The sequence below is a fragment of the Balaenoptera physalus genome (assembly GCF_965194825.1).
Source record: "Balaenoptera physalus genome assembly, chromosome: 10".
Classification (NCBI taxonomy): domain Eukaryota; kingdom Metazoa; phylum Chordata; class Mammalia; order Artiodactyla; family Balaenopteridae; genus Balaenoptera; species Balaenoptera physalus.
Window position 1 is genome coordinate 5125360 of NC_138889.1, and position 16673 is coordinate 5142032.

General features: G+C 50.7%; 1 protein-coding gene and 1 long non-coding RNA gene across 6 annotated transcripts in view; one reads left to right on the plus strand and one right to left on the minus strand.

The window, feature by feature from the left end:
• Positions 1-16673, minus strand: part of ST14 (ST14 transmembrane serine protease matriptase) — a 40831-nt gene that overhangs the window by 7254 nt on the left and 16904 nt on the right. For all 5 annotated transcript variants that reach the window (XM_082476216.1, XM_082476214.1, XM_082476217.1 and 2 more), the window contains 14 exons: positions 9973-10132; positions 9611-9738; positions 9305-9375; positions 8607-8764; positions 8368-8403; positions 7846-8086; positions 4096-4235; positions 3821-3918; positions 3048-3157; positions 2839-2969; positions 1208-1312; positions 862-972; positions 663-776; positions 307-429 (listed from right to left, as the gene is read on the minus strand). In XM_082476216.1, the coding sequence (XP_082332342.1) occupies positions 307-429; positions 663-776; positions 862-972; positions 1208-1312; positions 2839-2969; positions 3048-3157; positions 3821-3918; positions 4096-4235; positions 7846-8086; positions 8368-8403; positions 8607-8764; positions 9305-9375; positions 9611-9738; positions 9973-10132 (1726 nt within the window). The remainder of the gene's footprint in view (positions 1-306; positions 430-662; positions 777-861; positions 973-1207; positions 1313-2838; positions 2970-3047; positions 3158-3820; positions 3919-4095; positions 4236-7845; positions 8087-8367; positions 8404-8606; positions 8765-9304; positions 9376-9610; positions 9739-9972; positions 10133-16673) is intronic.
• On the plus strand, positions 10151-14497 carry LOC309667635. Its single transcript, XR_014267866.1, has 2 exons — positions 10151-12584; positions 12940-14497. It is a non-coding gene; the product is annotated as an uncharacterized lncRNA (long non-coding RNA).

The following is a 16673-nucleotide window of genomic DNA, read 5'->3' on the forward strand; positions in this document are numbered from 1 at the left end:
GGCAAGCCAGGACTTGCCCCCGTGGCCAGGTCTACAGAGCAGGGGTCAGCCCAGCACCGTGGCCAGGACACCAGCCCTGCCACAGAGGCCCTGACGTACTAGCTGCCCTGGGCTTTGCCTCCAGGACCAGAACTGCCTGTGAGGCAGTGCCTGGGTGCCAATTAGCAAAGTTATCCTTTTCTCCAGGCAGACACACCCTCTCACCAGGGCAGAGCTGGGTGAGTGAAGCACTGGCATAACGCCCACCTCCGCATGCGCCTTGCACAGTGAACAACCTGCACAACTGTACGCGGCAGCCCTGCTCACCACAGTTCTTCTCATCCGAGCCATCGATACAGTCCTTCTTCCCGTCACACTCGGGGTTGCCCTTGCTCACACAGAGCCCGTCGAGACAGCGGTAGGTGTGTCTGGTGCAGGTGACAGTGCTCACTGCTCACGGAGGAGGATGCAGGGGGAGGGAATCAATCTCTCTCCCGCACCCAAGCTGATGGTCCATCCCCCTCGCGCCCCTCTCAGGCCTGCCGCCTCATCCACACCCGTGCCCCGCCGACACCCTTTCTCTCACACTCAGTGTGCAGGGGGGTCTGTGTTGAACTCTGGACCCGCTGCACGTGAGTGTGGCAGGCAAGCGCCCAAGGGAAGGCGGCGGGGCCTGGCCTCACCGTGGTCGCACGCGGCCTCGTCGGACCCGTCCCCGCAGTTGTCCTTCCCGTCACACCGCTGGCTCTGCGGGAGGCACTTCCCGTTGCTACACCTGAAGGTCTCGGACGGGCAGCCTGGAGAAGCGCGAGGGCTCAGCGGGGGCTGGCGGGTCAGCAGAGGGCCGCGCGGAGCCCAGCCGCCACCCCGCGCCCCACTCACTGCAGCCCTGCTCGTCACTGCCGTCCTCGCAGTCCTTCACGGAGTCACAGACCCAGAAGAGGGGCTTGCAGAGCTTGTCCGCGCACGTGAACTGGTAGGTGGCGTTGCACTCTGCAGGGGCGAGGGGCCGCGGTTAGACGCGAAGCTCACTGAGCACCCGCGCTCCTGGGGGCCACGCGCCGCCTGCTCCAAAGGGGACCCCCAGGAGCCCGAGGAAAGGCGGCCTGTCGTCCGCCCCGGGCCGGGAACAACCGCCCCCCGCCTCGGGCCGTCCCGCCGCGGGGTCGGCGGCAGAAGCCGGGCACAGCAAGGGCAGAGGGTGCCGGGTCTGGCAGCCCCGACTCACGGCAGTGCAGCTCGTCGCTGTGGTCGGTGCAGTCAGCCCAGCCGTCACAGCGCAGCTCCTTCTGGATACACCGCCCCGTGTTACACATGAACCTGCCCGGGCACGCTGCGGGGAGAGGGCGCAGGCCTGCAGTCCGCGACCCGCAGCCCCGCCTCGCCCCGCCCCGCCCGCGGAGCCAACCTCACGGCCGCGCTGAGCGCCAGGGAAGCCCTCCCAGCCCGGCCCCCAGCACAGAGGAGCGAGGCTGCAGCTGGGGGTCTCCAGGCCCGCTGAGCTGTGACAAGGGGGCTCCTACAGCTAGCGGGGGAGGGCCAGTCGAGGTCCCTCCCGCCCCCCATGGCCAAACCCCGGGAAGCCCCGGGCAGAGTGGAGAGAGGCTGGCGGGTGCGCGTGCAGTTCTACGGCCCCGGCCCCGTGTCCTCGGTCAGCCACGCCCCCGAGCGCCAGGCTCCGCGTCAGCAACTCGGGGCGGCAGCAGCTCTGCGGATGGCTGACGTACGTGTCCTACGCTAGTTTCACGCGGCATCACCGGCTTTCCTTAATTCTAAGATATTCTCCACATTTCGGTGTTTCTGAAATTGGAATGTGTCTGACAACTGATGTCATCGGGCAGATGACAAAATGGAGAGGAGGCCGTTGTCACTTTCTCTGCACAGGTAGCTTAGTCACTTGTCAAAGCGGTTTGTTCATCTAACTACACTTCTGGCGGTGAGTCGTGTAGTTGAATTGGAACTTAAATTTGGACGTTTGTGTGCAGTAAAAGTGACTTCCAAAAGGTTATTCTATGAGGCAGGGTTTTAACAAAAAAATCACCATGGACGTGGAAGAACCGGTATTCACAGCAGACAGTGAAATTAAAGGTCATGGAAACTGCCAGACCTCTTCCGTAGAGATCACAGAATTTTCGAAGCTAGGAGTAGTTAGTGTGATGATTCATGCCCCAGTATGTTCTAATGTGTCTCAGAAGCATGGTCTTAATCCTACAGGTGCTAAAAGGCCACAGAGACAAGCACAGATTCTCAAAGTGATGCAGAACCAAAGGGACAATAGACCAAAGGAACTCAGGGTCCTCGGCCTGAGATGCCGCACTCAGGGACCAAAGGACATGGTGTGTGCCAGCATTCACTGTCAGCCTTTTTTCATAAGTGTATCTAAGGTAGCCTTTTCTTTCCTCAGAAAGCTACTAGAGCAACTGATAATGCATCCTACCGGCTCCGGCGGCCTACAGTCAGGAGAGCACAGTACTAAGATGCAGAGTGCTTCCCTGGTGGCGCAGTGGTTGAGAATCTGCCTGCCGATGCAGGGGACACGGGTTCGAGCCCTGGTCTGGGAAGATCCCACATGCCGCGGAGCAACTGGGCCCGTGAGCCACAACTCCTGAGCCTGCGCGTCTGGAGCCTGTGCTCCGCAACAAGAGAGGCCGCGATAGTGAGAGGCCCGCGCACCGCGATGAAGAGTGGCCCCCGCTTGCCACAACTAGAGAAAGCCCTCGCACAGAAACGAAGACCCAACACAGCCAAAAATAAATAAATAAATAAATAAATTAAAAAAAAAAAAAAAAGATGCAGACTAGGGAGCGCATCGCGGGTACACCCTCCAGCCAGGCTCCGCCTCCGGAGCGCGTCACTCACGGTCACTGGCATCGTAGGACAGGTACTCGGCCAGGAACCCGGTGTCCGTGTACGACTGGTCCGAGTGGAAGCGGACAGTCATCTTGCCACTCCTGCTGCTCACGACAAACTGGGGCCTCTCGCCACAGTACCTGGGGGCGTCAGGGAGCTCAGCGGGAGGAAGAGCCCCGGGGCTGGGGCGCCTCCCCTCCCCCTCCCCCGACACTCACCTTTCCCCGTTGATCTCCACGTAGTCCTTGGAGCAGGAGCCCAGGGGTACGTTGGGCTCCAGCAAGAAGAAAGCTTTGAAGTGCACCTTCACGTGCTGGTTGTCGGGCACCTGGGGAGAGAGACGCTGCTGATCGTCTGTGCGGCTTCGCTCCTTCCTAGGTCCGGCGTGGCCCGTGGCGGCCATGGGGCCAGGACCACGGCGGGAGCACGGCTGCCAGGTTCTTCCCTCTGGCCCACGGGGGCAGTAAGGACGTGGCAGGAGGGATCCGGGCTCCATGCTTGGAAGACCTTCCAGACTTGCAAACGGCGAGACACACTATTACGTTACTAAAGAAGGCTGGAAAGTCCTCCCCCACCATCTACTGGACGGCGTGAGGGGCCCCACTGGCAAGACGCATGTCTCCTGCCGTCCAGCAAGCGCGTCCTCTGAGTGTCACTCAGCCTTTGGCCTTGTCCCAACAGCTCCTCTAAGAGGCCGGCGCCCCTGCTCTCACGTTGCCCAGAGCGAGCCACGGCCCGAGAGGGAAGTCCCGGGCCCAGGTCCCTCCATCACGTCAGGCGCCGGCCAGGAGGCGGGTGTGAGCCCCGGTCTGCTGGATGCTGCCCGAACCTGCCCCGCCCGCGGCCTCCATACTTGCACCTTAGGGGAGGCCGGAGGCACTCATCGTGCTCTCTCCTGACGCCCTGGAGCAATCCCCCCCTCCCTCCCCCTCCCTGTCCCTTGTCCCCCCACTTCTCTAGCCGCTTCCGCCCCCCCCATCACAGCTCCTACCTCAATGTTCCAGGTGCAGTTGATGTTGGGCGGGTAGTGGCCTGGATAGTAGGGGCTGCTAAATGTCCCCTGGGCTGCATGCAAGTAGCCTCCACAGCCTGAAAGGAAGGGGAGGGGGGAGGGCGTGAGGACCAAGGACCCAGGCAGGCCGAGTGCCCTGAGGAGCTGGCCAGCCTCCCTCAAGCTCCTGCCTGGGCACCAGACACTCCACAACCAGGAGAGCCTGAGCATCAGACGTGGTCCTGAGGCTTGTCCCCTCCTGGGCTGCCCCTTACTGCTCATCCGAGGCAGCTGGAAGACCATGGCCTCGAAGCCGGGGTGTCGGCGCTCGGTGTTGGTCACCAGCGTGATGAGCAGGACGTTCTGGGAGGAGAGGAAGGTCAGGTTGTAGGAGGGAGGGTATGTGCCACACAGCCTGCGGGGCAGAAGGGCAGGCGTTACGAGAGCATAGAAGCCGGCAGAGGGCCGAGGGTGGGGTCCAAAAGCCCTCCCCACACAGGCAACCAGCCACCTGAGTAAGGATCTCCTCAAAAGACTGTCTCTGTTTATAACAGCAAGAACTCAGAAACACTGAATGCCTAACAATAGAGGACTCATTAAACATACTATGGGCCAAATAATAGCAACAATAGCAGTAGTAACAGCACCAACTACCAACACTCATTAGGAACACGCCAGGCACTGTCCTTAATGCTTCTGCATCCGTTAACTCAGGTCACAACAACCATTAAATACTATTGTCCCCATTTTACAGATAAGGAAACAGAGGCAAAATAGGTGAAGTAACTTACCCAAGATTGCACAGTTAATAAGTGGCAGGACTAAACGAAAAGACAACTCATAGAATGGGAGAAAATATTTGCAAACGATGCGACCAACAAGAGACTAATCTCCAAAATATATAAATACAAACAGCTCATGCCGCTCAATATCAAAAACACCAAACAACCCAATCAAAAAATGGGCAGAAGATCTAAATAGACATTTCTCCAAAGAAGACACACAGATGGCCAAAAAGCATATGAAAGGATGCTCAACATCGATAATTATTAGAGAAATGCAAATCAAAACTACAATGAGCTATCACCTCACACCAGTCAGAATGGCCATCATCAAAAAGTCTACACACAAGAATGGTGAAGAGGGTGTGGAGAAAAGAGAACCCTCCTGCACTGTTGGTGGGAATGTAAATTGATACAGCCACTATGGAGAACAGTATGGAGGTTCCTTAAAAAACTAAAAATAGAGCTGCCATATGATCCAGCAACCCCACTCCTGGGCATATATCCAGAGAAAACCATAATTCAAAAAGATATATACACCCCAATGTTCATAGTAGCACTATTACAATAGCCAGGACATGGAAGCAACCTAAATGTCCATCGACAGATAAATGGATAAAGAAGATGTGGTACATATAAACAATGGGATATTACTCAGCCATAAAAAGGAATGAAATAATGCCATTTGCAGAAACATGGATCGACCCAGAGATTATCATAGTAAGTGAAGAAAGACAGAGAAAGACAAATATCATACGATATCACCTATATGTGGAATCTAAAAAAAAATGATACAAATGAACTTATTTACAAAACAGAAACAGACTCACATACATAGAAAACAAACTTATGGCTACCAAAGGGGGAAGGGGGGGAGGGATATATTAAGAGGTAGGAATTGACATATACACACTACTCTATATAAAATAGATGATCAACAAGGACCTACTGTATAGCACAGGGAACTCTACTCAATACTCTGATATAACCTATATGGGAAAAGAATCTGAAAAAGAATAGATATAAGTATATGTATAACTGAATCACTTTGCTGTACACCTGAAACTAACACAACATTGTAAATCAACTATACTCCAATATAAAATTTAAAAATAAAATTAAAACAAATTTTTAAATTTTTAAAAATTTAAATGAGTCAATAAATAAAGAAATGGAGAAAAGAAATCTCCCCCCCTCAAAAAAAAAAGTGGTGGTCCACTTCACTGGACCACCAGGGAAGTGTCAGGGGACTTCCCTGGTGGTCCAGTGGTTAAGACTCTGTGCTTCCAGTGCAGGGGGCATGGGTTCAATCCCTGCTTGGGGAAATAAGATCCCACATGCTGTATGGTACAGCCAAAAAAAAAAAAAAAAAAAAAGAAAAAGAAAAAATGTGGCAGGACTGAAATTCAGACTCAGCACTCAGGCTCCAGAGGCCTCACGGCCAAAGGGCGTGTCATGTGCACTAACCAACGCCACGGCCTGCAGCCATTACCAGTGACAGTCAGAGACACACTACTCACCTGGGAAGATCATCATAACATACGTCATCTTTACAAGGCACATAACAAAACCAAGTGTGCCATATAATCCTATTTTTAAATAAATACACAAACATACACATAGCAAAAAATTCTGTAAGAATGTGCAACACACATTTAACAGCGATTATTTCCAGATAGTAAGATTATGAGTGGCGTCTGTCCTTTTCGTACTTGTCTGTTCTCCACTCTGCCGCCCAGGACCAGGTATTCATTTGTTGTACAGTCAATCAGTTAGAGAAACAGAAAGAAACCCTGCATGAAAAGGGTGTTTAGACCGAAGTCCTGGCTGTGAAGCTGTGGCGGCAGATGGCTCCCTCCTGGTTTGGGCCTGAAGTTTAGCCCCTTATTAGTTGTGAAACGTCTGCCGGTTCATTTCCACAGACAGCAGTGGAAGGCTCTGGTCCACTGAGTTGGGAGCGGCAGGGGGAACCGAGTGAAGGCAGGTCACCCCCACCGGCAGCCTCCGATTCACCTCAGCACCCTCAGCAGGTGCAGTATGCCTTTTCTTAATTGAAGTACAGTTGATTTACAATGTTTCAGGTGTACAGCAAAGTGATTCAGTTATACGTAGATATATTCCTTCAGATTTTTTCCACTATAGGTTATTACGAGATATTGAATATAGTTCTCTGTGCTCTACAGGAGATCCTTGTTTATCTATTTTATATATAGTAGTGTGTACCTGCTATCTATGCCTTTTTATTTACTATAACCCTGATGCTTTGATACCTGGGGCTTGCTCACCCTGGAAAGACAGCCCCACCCCCTAGGCTAGCCAATCCCTGGAGACAGTAAAGACTAGGGTGAGACTTGCACATGCAGACTAACCAATCCAGAGCCTGTACCCCAACACCTTCTCTGTGGAGTTCTCCTGCTCTGGGCCACTCTCCACCTGCCCTAATCACCCAGGGACCAGACGACTGGAGACAGCCCTAGGCCCCAGAGCCCGCTGGAGTTATTCAAACCAGCCGGTCCGAAGGTGCTCCCCTGCCCTGCCTTGCCTTGCCTTTCCTGGAGAATCTACAACAAAGGCTCTTGCCCACGTTTTCCTCCAGCCCCCTCTGCCTCCTGATGACCCTGGTGCTTCCCCATATGGCCCTGTGTGGTCCCTCCTCTCGGGAACTGTGAGTAACAAACTATCTTTTCAACTGTTGACCTCACTATCGCTGAGTAACAACGAGACCTTCATTTACAACAGCAGGTGGAGGAATTCCCTGGCGGTCCAGGGGTTAGGACTTGGCACATCCACTGCCATGCCCTGGGTTCAATCCCTGGTTGGGGAACGAAGATCCCACAAGTCTCGTGGAAAGAAAGAGAGAGAGAAAGAGAGAAAAAAAGAAAGGAAGGAAGGAAAGAAGGAAAGAAAGAAAGAGAGAGAGAGAGAGAGAAAGAAAGGAAGGAAGGAAGGAAAAAAAATACAACAGCAGGTGGCACCTCCACTCTGGCAGGTAAAAGACAGGTGAAGGAGTGCCCAGCATCTAGGGACCCGTGGGCCTCCGGCATCCTTGCCAAGGCTGACAGTCACCTCTGAGGTGCTCCCCTGCGGCTCGGGCCGAGGACCACGCCACGCCTGCTCCCTGCTGCCTGCAAGTTGGCAGTGGCCTGAACCTCCAGCCTCCACTGCAGTCATTCTGGAGGCCCAGCCTACCATGGGCAGCCGCCAGGCTCCCGCTGCCCACCTCCACTCGCCCGGGACACTCACTGCACCACGGCCCGGGGTTCCACGGGGCTCAGGCTGTCATACACAGTGACCAGGTCACTGTCACGTTTGTCACAGGTCGCGACGTCGAAGCTGCGGAAGGTGAGGCTCAGTGTGGAGTCAGCGTCCCCCCGCAGGGTCCACTGGCAGCGGGCGTGAGACGGGTAGGGGCTGTCGGGGAAGCCGGGCGTGGTGAAGCGGGTCGGCTCACTGCCACGGGCGTGCAGGGCAAAGCTGCAGCTGTCTGTGTGGGGCAAGAGGATATGGGGGAGAGCTGGGCAGGGCCACGCGGGGAACAACCAGGACCCCCGCCTGAGGTGGAGAGGCACCCAGGCCTGGCCCCTGTGAGGTGTCCCAGGCTGCTCTGGACCCGGGAGAGACTGGGAAGTGGGCTTCTCATGGCCCGGGAGAGGCAGAGGGATGTGCTGGCCATCAGCACCATGTGACTTTGGGGGACCCCCTCGACTGGAAGGGCATCTGGCCACATCCCCCCGCTTCTCCTTCAGGAGGAGGGCGCATACTTACTGTCCTGGGTGCTCTGGACTGTTCTGGGGTCAGTGGCTGAAGAACAAGAGGGAGAATAAAGCATTTACTGACATGTCTATTTCCTTATTCCTGCTTCCTTACTGCCCTAAAGGGAGGTGCCCGGCCAGCAGGCAGTCTCCTCTCCTGGGCAACGGCTCTGGGAGAGCTGGCTCCCCCTGCCACGGTCCAGGGCCTGCCCCAGGCCAGACAAATGCCCGCCCCCGCGCCCCTGCACTCACGGAAGGCCACCACCGAGGTCAGCACGAAGGAGCTGACAGCGCGGGCCCGGGGTGGCAGTGTGACCACGTGCTCCTGCGCCAGGGCCTGCTCGGCCTCCCCCACCAGGTGCTTGGGGACGCTGAACTCCGACCAGTAGTAGGCGATGACGCTGCCCTCGCTGGGGAGAGAGGGCGAGCCTGAGGCGCCGGGGCCCACCCCTCCCAGGCGCCCGCTGAAGACGGGGCAGGACTAAGAGCCTTCCGAAGGGCCTCACCAAGAGACCTTCTCCAGGCCGGGCCGGCCCCCAGGCTCTGGTACGCCCACCCACCTGCTGGCCCCTTGAGCCAGAGGCCTGGGCCCTTTCCTCTCACAGCCTCACGCCCAACCAGACGTGCTGTGTTGCGGGGGGCAGTGCAGCTCAGGCTCAGGAGCGGGAAAAAGCCTGGGATGGAGTCTGGGTTCTACCTCTAGCTTGGGCACATGGAGGCACAGCTCCTTGCGCCTGTTTCCTGAACTTGAAAGGGGCTGACAATGCCACCTGCCACGCAGCACCCATAAAGATTCAATTAGACCAGCAAAAGCAAAAGTACTTTGGACGTAAAGTCAGGACAAGGACTGGGGCCTTGGCTCTCTAGGCAGGCCCTCGCGGCCTCATGACTCCGCAGGCCCCAGACACTGCACCACAGCAGCGCCTTCCCGCCGGCCTTCCAGCACCCACCTGAAGGCGGTCACAGCTGACTTCCTGTAGTAGGGGCCCAGGACAGGGATCCCGCTGTATAAGAGCTTCAGCTGAGGGAAGGAGAGGAGGCTGACGGGGGTCCAGAGAGCGCCCATGACCCCGGCCCCCCACCCAGGCTGCTCCCTCCCTCCTGGGACCCGGGCCCCCTTCCCAGGTGCCCGGGAGCCCACATCACACACCAGCCCAGGCATCTGGGAGCAGAGGGGAGCCTCCTTTCTGCTGGGCGAGGGTGCGCGTGCCAGAGCCGACAGCAGGGCCTGGGCTCTGCCCAGGGATGGGACTCACCGCCTCCTTCACTTTCTTGGCCAGGTTTGCAAACTCAGTGGAGCTGGAGTTCTCATAGGCATCCAGAAAGTTCTCGTTCGTGATCCTCAGGTAGCCATTGAAGACCTTCTGGACCCGCATGTTCCGGTCTGTGAGAGACCAGCGAAGGACGGTGGTCAGAGGAAGGGACACACGCCCTCCTGTCCCCCCACTGTCACAGCTGCCCTCAGCTGCCCCGGGGGAGCAGGCCCTGAGCCCCATCACCTCCCCGTGGGAGGAGCCCTCCTTTCCCTCCCCCTCAACCGCACCCTCCATCCCTCCCTCCCTCCCTCCCGCTCACAGCAGGCGGCCCTGGGTGGGCCCCTGGAGGAGGGTCCACTCACGCTGGAAGTGCCACGCCAGGAGCCCCGCCATGAAGGACAGCACCAGAAGGCCGGCCAGCACGGCTACCGGCACCACCCACCGCCGCGGGCCGCCCTTCTCCACCTTCCTGGTGTTGTTGGCCGGCAGGAACTCCACGCCTTCTTCAAAGCCATTCATGTTCTGAACAGAGAGATCAGTGCACTGCCGGTCAGAACCCCCGGCCTCAGCAGCCTCCCAGCCCGGCTCGGGCAGAACCTTTGCACGCTGTCAGCTCCACCCAGGAAGGAAAAGCCAGGAGGAAGCAGCAGTGGCCTCCCCTCCATGGACCCCCAGGCACGTGCTGCTTAAGAGTTGTGAGTTTCAATAAAAGGGAAGCGAACAGCCCATCTGAACCCAGTCATTGAGGCTGTCAGCTACAGGAATCATCTTTGACGCAGGAGGGTGTCCAGATGTGGGGACAGAGGGCCCAGCCCAGGGCCAGGATTGCTTCGGGCAAGCTGCGCTGTACGCCCTAACCCCAACCCTTGCTCCACCGATGTTTAACCGGCCAAAAGTAAAAAGGCAGTAAACTGAGCAGCTCTGCCGTGCCACTGCAGGACAAGTCACTCTGCTCTGAGCCTGAAGTCTCCCAGTCCAGGACCCCAAGGTGAGCTGAGAAGGCCAGGTCTCTACTGGAATCCACACCCAGGCTCAGACCCAAGAGCATGAAAAACAAACAAAACTTCCAACAAACAGGATGGCAGGGGGTCTCCAGGAAGAGGGGGGCATGGGTACGGGCGGGCAGGTGAGGTGTCTGCAGCACACGATGACAGGTTGGCAACTTTTCCGCCCTCTGGCACACACTCTATCTGCTGCCCTAAACCCAGGGAGGGGCTGTGCCCTTTTATTCATTTATGATTATTGTTTTTTAAAATTTTATTGATTTTATTTTTTGCTGTGTTGGGTCTTTGTTGCTGCGCGCAGGCTTGGGGCTACTCTTCGTTGTGGTGCGCGGGCTTCTCACTGCAGTGGCTTCTCTTGTTGCGGAGCACGGGCTCTAGGCGCACAGGCTTCAGTAGTTGTGGCACATCGGCTCAGTAGTTGTGGCTCGCAGGCTCTAGAGCGCAGGCTCAGTAGTTGTGGCGCACGGACTTAGTTGTTCTGTAGCATATGGGATCTTCCCAAACAAGGGCTCGAACCCGTGTCCCCTGCATTGGCAGGCGGATTCTTAACCACTGCGCCACCAGGCAAGTCCCGGGCTGGGCCCTTTTAGGGTTAACTGCCTCATACCTACTCCAACAGGGTGTGTAATAAAAGCAGTAGCCCCACCCAAATTCCACAGATGTGGCCATGTTTAAGTTTACAGATTTGGTGTTTTGGTATTAACCTCATAACTGTAAATGATGTGCTTGAATTGCCATTTCATGATTTGTCACATTCAAACATTACCTATTTACTCACTGTTGTGAAAGATTCTCCCCACTCCTGCCACATCTGGATACTCGTTTCTCTAACTTTAGTTTCCTAATTGGTTATATTTGTGACTTTATCTAATATCAAACACAGAAATACATCCCATAGCTAACCCTACCACGGTAATCATATTACAATATATAAATGTATCAAATCAACATGGTGTACATCTTATTATGTCAATTACATCTCAAAAAGAAATAAATTTTTAAAAAGAAAATAAAAAACACAGCCCAGAGGCACTTAAAATGTTTCCAAGCTGCTTGTTCTGGAATTTGTCTCCATATTTCTAAATAATATGCCAATGCCAGTAACTCTTGATTCATCTATATAAAATATAATCAGCTGACTTCCTATTATGATAGGGTGGATTTCGATGTCCTTCCTTCTCTGTCTCTCACCCATCCTCCCAATAGTTATGGGGCTAAAGTTTAAAAAAAAATTATATCCATACTGTATGTTTTCATTATTAGCCTTTGAAAATATTGTTCACTATTGTTTCCTTCTCACTACAACTGAGTTGTTCTTCCTGCTGTGAATATTCATTTACTTGGGTTTCTTTTTAACATACACCCAAGTCATTCCATACAATCTAAGAGCACTGCAATGTTCTTCAAATCTTCCACATATAAAGTCTGTCAAAGAACCTCTCCTTTCATTTTCCTCCTGGGGGCACTCTGTCCTTTCCCACAGCTGCTGTCTGGAACTTCCTCCACCACCATCCTGGGAAGTTCCTTCAACTCCCTCTTGTGTGTATGGTTTGTCGTTGTTTTGTTTTGTTTTTGTTTTTGTCTTTTTGGCCGCACTGCACAGCTTGCAGGGTCTTAGTTCCCTGACCAGGGATTGAACTCGGGGCCATGGCAGTGAAAGCACCGAGTCCTAACCACTGGACCACCGGGGAACTCCCAACTCCCTCTTGTGTTAAAACCCCTATTTCCTGGATTCCATGTCTTCATCTCTCTTGGCTTACTTCATTTGGGTGGAACACATACTTCAGTAGTTTCCAGAGAGGGACGTTTCTTGTGACTTTACATGTTTAGAAGGACCTTAATTCTGCACTCATGTTTGTTGATGGTTTGGCTGGGTATAGGACTATAAGTTTCAAATAATTTTCACTTAGAATTTTGAAGGCTCCAAAGTTTTCCAGCTTCTAACTGTGCTTTGGAGAAATATGATAATAGTACAAATCCATTATTTTCTTTTTTTTTTTTGAGTTTCTTTAGGAGTTTTTGTTTAAATTCCTCTACTTTTTTTTTTTTAATTTATGTATTTATTATTTATGGGTGTGTTGGGTCTTCGTTTCTGTGCGAGGGCTTTCTCTAGTTGCGGCAAGTGGGGGCCACTCTTCATTGCAGTGCGCGGGCCTCTCATTATCGCAGCCTCTCTTGTTGCTGAGCACAGGCTCCAGACGCGCAGGCTCAGTAATTGTGGCTCACGGGCCCAGTTGCTCCGCGGCATATGGGATCTTCCCAGACCGGGGCTCAAACCCGTGTCCCCTGCATTGGCAGGCAGATTCTCAACCACTGTGCCACCAGGGAAGCCCCCATTATTTTCTATTCATGATTTGTTGTCTTTCTCTGAAAGTCTTGAGTAAATGCTTTGAATTGGGTCTTTAAATTTCACTACACTGAGCTCTCCACCTGCCCTTTGAATCTGGAAACTCATATCTTTCAGTCTGGGGAACTTTCTTGTATTATTTTGTAGATTATGTCCTCTCCTGCATTTTCTCTCTTCTCTTTCTGTAAGTTCTATTATACTGATCCTCTGCTTTACTTATCCATCTTGTTTTGTAATCTTTCTATTGAGTTTTTCATTTCTGCTATCAAAACTTTCATTTCCAAGAGTCCTTTCTTATTTTATGAATTTTGGAGGCAAAATCTTCTCATCCTGATATTTCTATTGAGTAACTTTTCTCTGTTGTTGACCTCCTCTTTCGTGTTGAAGACTTTCCTCAAATGCTTGAGGATGTGTGGCTGTTTACTCATATTTAGGAATGAAGTCCTAAAGGTTGTTCAGAAGCTCTGTGGGCATGGCTTGTCCGCAGGTGGCTTCACCTTGGGCCACAATTCAGTGGCTAGCCAGATATTTCACTGGGCACTCCCAACTGCTAGGCTGTGTAGACCTTTTCTATGGGATGGTTTAGTTGCTGCAGAGAATAGTTTTCTAATCTTCTGGGTGGGGTGATTTAAACCCAGCCACTACCATTCAGAACATGGGAGAGAAAAGACCTGTGACTGTTTTCCCCTTCCCTTCAGCCTTCTGGCACCTGCTGTCCTCAAGTCTGGAGAAATCAATTTCCCAGCCCTTATGGGGGACTCATGGGTAGGAGTAGTTTTGTTTGGGATGGAGGTGGGGCTCTGGGGATTTCTAACAATGCCCTTCCCTGTCTCACCTCTATCTTCCATAAATACCTGAGCCCAATTCCTGAGTCTGGCAGAGGATGTTATCAGAGAAATGTTAGAAGAATATTTCCAAGCACCAAAGAGAGGTATGTCTCTTCAGATTGAAAGGGCTCACTGAATGGTGAGAAAGATAAATGAAAAAGCACACATAACAAAAGATATCATGTTGAAATTTCAGAACACCAAAGCTTAAAAGTACATCCTCTATTGCAAATGACATGACTGACAAGGGCTTAATTTCCAAAATATACAAAGAAGACATACAGATGGACAATAGGCACACAAAAAGATGCTCAACATCAATAATTATTAGAGAAATGCAAATCAAAACTACAATGAGGTACACCTCACACCAGGCAGAATGGCCATCATCAAAATGTCTACAAATAATAAATCCTGGAGAGGGTGTGGAGAAAAGGGAACCCTCCTACACTGTTGGTGGGAATGTAAATTGGTGCAGCCACTATGGAGAACAGTATGGAGGTTCCTTAAAAAACTAAAAATAGAGTTGCCATATGATCCTGCAATCCCATTCCTGGACATATATCTGGAGAAAACCATAATTTGAAAAGATACATGCACCCCAATGTTCATAGCAGCACTATTCACAATAGCCAAGACATGGAAACAACCTAAATGTCCATTCACAGATGAACGGATAAAGAAGATATGGTATATTTATACAATGGAATACTACTCAGCCATAAAAAAATGAATTAATGTCATTTGCAGCAACATGGATGGACCTAGAGATTATCATACTAAGCGAAGTTAGTCAGAAAGAGAAAGACAAACACCATATGATATCACTTATATGTGGAATCTAAAATACGACACATGGGAATTCCTTGGTGGTCCAGTGGTTAGGACTCCACGCTTTCACTGCTGAGGACGCGGGTTCAGTCCCCGGTCGGGGAACTAAGATCCCACAAGCCACAAGGCGTGGCCAAAATTAAAAAAAAAATTAAAATACGACACTAATGAACTTATCTACAAAACAGAAACAGACTCACAGACATAGAGATCAGACTTGTGGTTGCCAAGATGGGGGGGGGGGCGGGGGAGGGTTGGACTGGGAGTTCGGGATTAGCAGATGCAAGTTATTATATACAGGATGGATAAACAACAAGGTCCTACTGTATAGCACAGGGAACTATATTCAATATTCTGTGATAAACCAGGAAAAGAATATGAAAAAGAATATATATATGTAACTGAGTCACTTTGTTGTACAGCATAAATTAACACAACATTGTAAATCAACTCTAGTCCAATAAAATAAATGTTTTTAAAGGAGTACATCCTCTACACGCCTATCTGGCTATTTTTCCCCCTCTCTCATATTTTACATTTCTTTGTCATTTAGTTCTATTTTGGGATTTTTAAAAAAACTTACTCTCATAAACCTTCTATGGAATTTTTAAAATAGTTTCACTGAGGTACAACTGACATAAAATAAACTGTACATGTTTAAAGTGTACAATTCTTGGCATATGTATACACCCATGAAACTATCACCATGATCAAGGTAATGAACCTATCCATCACCTTCCAAAGTTTCCTCCTGGCTCTTCCCTCCTTTCCTTCCCGATTCCCTTTCCCGTCCCCAAACTACCACTGATCCGCTTCCCATCAGTAAAGATTAGTTTGCTTCTTCTAGAACTTCATATAAACGGAATTAAACAGTATGTACTCTTTACTGTCTACTTTCACTCAACATATGAGATGCACCTGTGTTATTATGTTTATTATATTAACAGTGCATTCCTTTCCAGCGTTGAGTAGTAGCCTACTGAATGGATATAACACAATTTGTCTACTTAGTCACCTGTTAATGGATATTTGTGTTGTTTCCAGGTAGGGGTGTTTACAAATAAAGCTGCTATAAACGTTCCTGTATGAGTCCTTGTACTGATATATGCTTTCATTTCTCTTGGGCAAATACCTTGAGTGGAATAGCAAGTTTGTATGACAGCTGTATGTTTAACTCTTTAAGAAACTGCCAAACTGTTTTCCAAAGTGACTGTACCATTTTACATTCCCATCAGCAGTGTGTGAGAAATCCAGTTGTCCACATCCTATCCAACACTCGATGTGGTCAGTCTTTTACATTTTATCTGTTCTAATAGAAGTATCTCACTGTGGTTTTAAGTTCCTTTTCCCTACTGACTAATGATGTTGAGCATCTTTTCAGATACTTGGTTGCCATCTGTTTATCTTCTTTGGTGACTTATCTCTTCAAATCTTTTGCCTAGTTTTTAAAATTGGTTTGCTTAGTTTCCTATTACTGTATTCTGGTTACAAGTCTTTTATGAGATATATATACTTTGAAAGATTTTCTCCTAGTCTGTGGCTTGGATTTTCATTCTCTTGACTGTGTCTTTTGAAGAAGAGAAGTTTTTCATTTTGATGAAGTCTAATTTATCAGGTTTTTCTTTATGGATTCTGATTTTGTGGCTGTATTTAAGAAATCTTTACATAACCCAAGGCAACAAGGATTTTCTCCTATGTTTTCTTCCAGTAGTTTTAATGTTTTAGGTTTTTCATTTGGGTGTAGAATCCATTTTGAGTTAAAAATTTTTTTTAATGGTGTAAGGTATGGATCAAAGTTCTTTTTTTTTCTTTTTTCTTTTTTTTCCCTTTACATATGGATATCCACTATCATCTGTTGTGCAGACTATCCCTTTTCTACTGAATTGTCTTTGCACCTTTGTCAAAAATCAGTTGTCCATTTATACACGGGTCTACTTCCAGACTCTATTATATCCCATTGATCTCTTTTTCTATCTGTATGCTAATACCACCCTGTCTCCATTACTGCAGCTTTGTAAGTCAAAAAAGCTATTGAAATAATAAGTGAGTTTAGC